At 42.4% G+C, this 6,689-nt stretch overlaps 1 protein-coding gene across 1 annotated transcript in view; it reads right to left on the minus strand.

Moving 5' to 3' along the window:
- Positions 1–3,794: 3,794 nt before the first annotated feature.
- LOC104532877 (protein arginine N-methyltransferase 8) overlaps positions 3,795–6,689 on the minus strand; it is a gene marked incomplete at its 5' end in the record, with an annotated part of 25,744 nt that continues 22,849 nt past the window's right edge. The window contains one exon of the mRNA XM_010178193.2: positions 3,795–4,082. Within this exon, the coding sequence (XP_010176495.2) occupies positions 3,912–4,082 (171 nt within the window). The remainder of the gene's footprint in view (positions 4,083–6,689) is intronic.

Below are 6,689 nucleotides of genomic sequence, written 5' to 3' on the forward strand. Positions count from 1 at the left end.
GACCCGGGCCCCAGGGAGGCAGCAGCCTTCCGTATGGGTTGGGTCCGGTTGGCATACTGGCCCCTCTGTTCCCCTCAGAAGGGAATTGCCTGTGACAATTACCCTCCTTTTTTTCTCAACAGAGGCAGTCAGAATGCGTGGGGCAGACTGCCTCACCTTAGGCAACCCCCTGGATGGGGCCTCATCTAGAATTTAATCTTCATTTGCTCAATCCTCAATTTCCAGAGCCCCAGACCTGTTGTGTAAGGGCAGCTGGGTAGGTGAGGGAGGCCTGCAAGGAACTCACCAGCCACCCCAAGCAGGGACCTGTTTCCATTCCCCTCGGTCTCTTAGGTCCCCTCCTTCGGCCTGGTGGCAAGAGGGTCGGAGATCCTCTGCTTTTTGCAGAGTCTCCATCTGCTGCCTTTGTCTCAGGGATGATATGATGTGGTTCCACCAATCAATCTCCCTCTCACACTCCCTGATATGCCTTAACCTTTCCACTTCTTTCAGCTCTGCCACCATAAGGTTCTCAGCAGCCCATTTTGAACCTGTGTAAGTCTCTCTAAATAGCAGCCCTTTCTCTCCAGCCTATGCTCCTCCCAATTTGGGATCATGAACAAATTTGCTGAGAGCATGCTCTATCCTATCATCCAGGTCGTTAATAAAGATGTGGAACAATACTGACCTCATCATTGGTCACCTGTGAGATGCTACTAGTAACTGGCCTCTGGCTTGACTTTGCTGATTGTCACATTTTGAGCCAATTTTTCACCCATGTTATTGTTCACTTATCCAATCCATATCTCACCATTATAGCTATAAGGTTGCTGTGCAAGGCTGTGTAAAGCCTTTTACACCTTGTGTAAAAGGCCTTGCTAAAGTCAAGTTATACAACAGTCACTGATCTTCCCTCATCCACACAGCTAGTCATCTAGAGGGGAATCAGACTGGACAGGTACAATTTGCTTTGGTAAATCCATGCTAGCTATTTTCAAGCACCTTCTTGTCTTTCATATAGCTGGAAATAGTTTCCAGGTTGATTTGTGTCATAACCTTCCCAGGAACTGAGGTGAGGTTGATCAGCCTGTAGTTCCATGGATCCTGTTTATTGCACTTCTTGAAGATGGGTGTAATAGCTGCCTTTTTCTAATCATTAAGAACCTCGCCCCATCACCATGACCTTTTAAATATGTTAGAGGGTAGCCTTACAATTCCGTTGACCAGCACCCTGAGGTTCTGTAGCCCTGATGGCATGCCTTGAGGTACAACTCATGTACTATCAGTTTCACAGTATAAAGAACCATACTTCTCCAATGGCTGCAAGGCACCTCTCCCATTATTTTAGATACTTTGAATAACAACCTCTCCACATAAGTAGTACTTCTCTTCATGCAATTAGAGGGGCACCACATGGAAACCAGAATAAACCCTGGACTGAGTACTGTGCAGAGGAGTCACAACCAATTGGTTCCCCCAGGCTTCAAAGTGGTCCCTAGATCTGCTATAATTGGTGATATGGCTGTAGCCTCATTTGCATCAGAGAAGGCCAGAGTGAACTTTGGTTTTAGAAGAAGTCCTTGTCAAAAACACACAAACAATTTGAGCATGGACCTGAGAATCTTAAGAATTTGACTTTTGTGATATCTGGCTAGCAGCTCTTCCTCATTGGCAAGCATTAACATCTAATATTTTTTATTTGGTGGGCCATACAGCCTGCTGGAGAAGCTAATTAATGAAGTAAGATGTTCAGAGAATTGACAGTAAAGCAAAGAAAAACATTCAATAGGAGAAATGAAGCATTTGCCAAGTGACAGGAGACAATTTGGAGACACAGGAAGCCTCTCCAAGCAAGCCTTAAAGGAGGCTGAGCCACCAGCAGCTAAGATCTACTTTCAGAAAGAAAGATGAGAAAGGGCGAGTCATCAAAGCTGAAAGGATTCTAGAGTGGGAGTGTGTGACTAATCATTCAGAAGACCTGATGTAACAGCCTGTGGGAGCTTACAGATATAGTTTAAAGAAGCTAGGTTTGCAGGCACTGCTGATGAATCCTGTTTTTGATAGACATTCAGAAATATTGGAGATTGTGGCTCCTTTCCCCTCTTTTTTATGACACATAGGCACAAAATACCTTGTACATACATTTGCAAGGGGAGGTGGGACTGCAAAAACCTCTCTGTAAGAAAAACACTGTGCCAAACTTGATATCTGCCCTAAGTTTTTGTCCAAATGTAGCCTTTTCTCCCTAATACTATTTAACACCTCTTCTTCCTCAAGTTCTCATTCCTGTCTGCTAAGGGAAGATAAGCCCACCTGTGCTGGTCTTGCAGAACATTTTCTAAGTGCCTGAATGAGCCCTCTTTATTCCATACACCCAAGAGACAAGAAGAGTCAAGAAAGTCCTTATCCCAGACACATTTTACAATACTGTTACTGGAGCAAGTCTATGTCTATGCTGCAGACAAGCAACTCCTTGCAATAACATAATGGGTCCTTTTCCTTGGCACTTTTGATGCCTATTCACTGGAATGTCTAAGAGTCAAGCAAAGAATGGCTGGATTTGAGGGCCAAATTTGAACAGAAAACATTAATCAAATATCCTAATCTATTCAATGGATGCTTCTTAAAATGTGTATGTTCATATGCACACATAGAACAGAAACACATTCCATTATTCTTTTGCAGTTGAAGCCACATTCTCAATGATATAAAAGACCTTTTATATAGTCCTGGTAATATAAGCAGACCTCCTTCACTAAGGTAGGTTTCAGTTACCATCACAACACAGTAACAACATCCTTCATTCAAAGCTATTTTTCACAGTAAACTGGAGGTTTGACTATATTACCTTTTAGAAAAGATTGATGGGCTGCCTTCTGCTGAAGAAAATCAGCCTTCTGTGCAAAAACCAAATGCCTAAAACCTATTGTTTTCCACCTTAGATAATTTTGTTCAGCATGAACTCAGAAGTATTAGCACTTCAGGATTCCACTGCAGTGCCTCACAGATTGTTCATGTCTCCCTAGCTACACTTGGTTTCCTAGTACATACTGACGTCTGTCATGGTATGGGAAATACTATAGTATAACACATTTATAGAATGACCAGGGAAACATGGTTACTGAAAAACATAAGAATATGAGGTCCTAAATAACATCATCCATATGGTTATACTTATAGGATGAAATATAAATATTTTAACAAAGTTCTTGGAGCTTTGGATGTCATATAAAGGGTTGAGAGCTCCTGTGAAGGGAGAAAAAAAGAGATTTCTAATAGTATCTTACTTACATCAGACTCCATTTACACCCATTTGAGTTGTGTAACGGTACTAATCGCAACCAGCTCCAACTGTAATTTGTTGTTCTTGTCATTAAAGCAGTCATGAAGTTTTTACATTTCTTACAACACTGGCTCTGGTAAATGATGCTCTACAGGAATGGAGTTATTCCTTTAAATACCTGCTCACCAAGGTAAGTTAAAGTTTCAGATTTAGGTTGTCAGAGCCGTTTTACATAAGCAGTACGTGTGTCGTTATATCATGTAAAAAACCTGGTGATTTTGTTCTAGACTCTGAGACAAGCCAAAGCTTTTGTTGAGTTTTGGATTTGGGGGAAACTAGGATGCAGAGCTGCTACCCCTTACTCGAGCTGACAATTGCCTGTCTAATCTGAGAAACTTGACACAGGATTTAGATACAACTGGTGATGGGTATAAACTCCTGGGTCATAATTCCTAGCTGAGCTCTAAGCCTGGTAGCCATCGTGAAATCCCACCTCTGTTTTTGTAGAATTCCTACAAGTAGTTGTCCTCCCCCATCCTGCTGACCTCCCCCAAAGTTACTTTTTCTCACTGAAATTCAAATGTGGTGGCAAACTTTCCTGTACCATCTGATCAATAGTGCTGATATACTGATAGGAATAGAAATGAAATTAAAAGAAATACAGTTTACCTGTGGAAAATCCCATCTTCTTGTGGCACTTTGTAAATTCAATATTAAAATAGGTGACCAAAGCATGAATGTAATCATTACGCTGAATTTGGAGGCAGAACGCAGAAGTAAATGCCAATTCTTCAGTCTTCACTGTATAAATATCTACTTCCTGTTTTGAGAAGAAAAAGACATTTACACACAGATGTCTGTGACTCTAAGGTGTTAGATGATGTACTTAAGCTTTTTATTTAATGATCAGCAACAAAGACAACTGGCAGTCCTTTAACACAGTAAGAAATCAATGGTACATTTGAATATATCAAATAATCAGCAAATGATAAAGTTATCTGACTAAGCTGACAGAGGGTGATGAGAGACGCCACTCACAGAAGAGTGTGTGTCCTTGGGAATGGCAGGGGAGGGCTGCAGGAGACCTTCTGGCTCTCTACAACTACCTGAAAGGAGGTTGTAGAGAGGTGGGGGTCGGTGCCTTCTCCCAGGTAACAAGTGATAAAACAAGAGGCCATTGCCTCAAGTTGTGCCAGGGGAGGTTTAGATTGGATGAGGAAAAACTTCTTCACTGAAAGGGTTCTCAAGCATTGGAACAGGCTGCCCAGGGAGGTGGTGGGGGTCACCTTACCTGGTGGGATTTAACAGACAGGTAGATGAGGTGCTCAGAGATCTGGTTTAGTAGTGGACAGGTACGGTTGGATTTGATGATCTCAGAGGTCTTTTCCAACCAAACGATTCTATGATTCTATTGTTACCTGGGAGAAAAGACACAAACCCACCTCTCTCCACCCTCCTTTCAGGTAGTTGTAGAGAGCCAGAAGGTCTCCCCTCAGCCTCCTCTTCTCCAGGCTAAACAGCCTGAGTTCCCTCAGCTGATTCTCAAAAGGCTTATTCTCCAGCCCCTTCACCAGCTTTGTTATCCTTCCATAGCAGCCTGCAAAGTTTGCCTTGATAAGCTAGACTGGACTCGGTAAGAGCTCCAGAATTCTGTAATTTTTGGTGGCTTTTCAGTGGTATCACTGTGGGGAAATTGGGAATTAAGTCTGATGATGAGGCACATAAAAGGGATCTCCATCTCTCTGAGCTGTGTTGGCTCTGTAGGGTAAAGTGGAACTGAAAGCAGTAGGAAATACTTTTATTAGAGAAGTTAGTGGAAATGTCTCCAATATTGAACAGATGTGCTGCGCTTTTGCAGTCATTTTTTTAAGGACAGAAACATACTTCTTTTACTATGCATGGTATGAGACAAAGGTTTGGTTTTTTATTTGGTAATATAGTTTTGGAATTGGCATGATCCTGTTTTGGTGATCTCTTTGAATTGTACTCTGGCTACTTATATTCTTATATTAAATTTCACTGTCACTAAATGTTAATTACAGCTAAAACCACAGGGGACAAATGCTATCTTTGGATAATGTAAGTGGAAAAGTCAGGATTTACCAGATTTCATTAAGATTTCAAAAAGAACAACAAAATGGGCATAGTTAAGCAGGGATCTGATAAAAACACAGCTCCTAGGTATACTAAAAAAATTAAAATGTGTTAAGCTGAGCAACAATAAAAGTGTCAGAATTATCAGCTACATAAGAAGTTCCAGACTGTGGTTGACACTGCACGGAAGACCAGGAGACATCCCATGCTATGTGTCCCTATTGTGGAGGGACAGACAGAGGTCCAGTTTTTACATTCAATGCATCACAAATGGTTCTTGGGCTGTGCTGTGGCACAAATTGCTTTAGGACTGAGCAAATGATGTGTAGAAGATAATTTATAATCACAGGGATGATGACAGTGAGGTTGAGATGTGGCATTGCCAGCTGGTATGCATTTCTTGTTTGAATGTTATTATCCTAGCTGAAGGCAACCTAACAAACTAAAAGAGGGGAGATTTAGACTACATAGAAGGAAGAAATCTTTTATGATGAGGATGGTGAAAACCTGCAGAGGTTGCCCAGAGAGGTGGTAGATGCCCTGTCCATGGAAACATTCAAGGTCAGGCTGGACAGGGCTCTGAGCAACCTGATCTGTTTGAAGATGTCCCTGCTCACTGCAGGGGGGTTGGACTAGATGGCCTTGAAAGGTCACTTCCAACCCAAACCAGTCTGTGATTCTACGATAATGAGAGAAACAGCCCTGAGTTAGGTTTGCTGATGGGAAAACTGCTGACTTGCTGCCTGACTCATTTCCTCATGTGAATCATAATTAAGGTTGCTTCTAGAGTGGCACTGCACCTCTTTTCTGATCCCCTTCCCAACCAGTCAGCTTACTCATTTAGGATTGTGTGAGCATGGAATGGCTCCTGGCACTGGAATGGGCTACCTAGGGAAGCGGTTGCGTCCCCATCCCTGGAGGGATTTAAAAGATGGGTAGATGAGGTGCTCAGAGATCTGGTTTAGCAGTGGGCAGGTACGGTTGGACTTGATCTCAAAGGTCTTTTCCAACCAAATGATTCTATGATTCTGTAAGTATAAGATTCAAATCTCAGTGAATGCCTGGTTTTGGTGGCATTTTCTGTTTGTTGTTTGGTAGTTTTTGGATTTGGATTTGGGGTTTTCCTCCCATTCCCGTCTCTCAGTACATCAGCTGTCTTGGTTTGGACAAAGAGGGAAATGGTCACCCCAACATAGGAGATGGTGGAGGCAGTGCTAATCGTGGCAGGTAAAGGTGCTGAACAGATGTAGAAGCTGGAGGACAGGCAGCATTGGTACAAGCTGTATTGCCAGCTTCAGGATTAATCTGAAGGCTGAGAAGTAAAATTAATTGC

The sequence above is a fragment of the Antrostomus carolinensis genome, unplaced genomic scaffold (assembly GCF_000700745.2).
Source record: "Antrostomus carolinensis isolate BGI_N321 unplaced genomic scaffold, ASM70074v2 scaffold6371, whole genome shotgun sequence".
Taxonomy (NCBI): domain Eukaryota; kingdom Metazoa; phylum Chordata; class Aves; order Caprimulgiformes; family Caprimulgidae; genus Antrostomus; species Antrostomus carolinensis.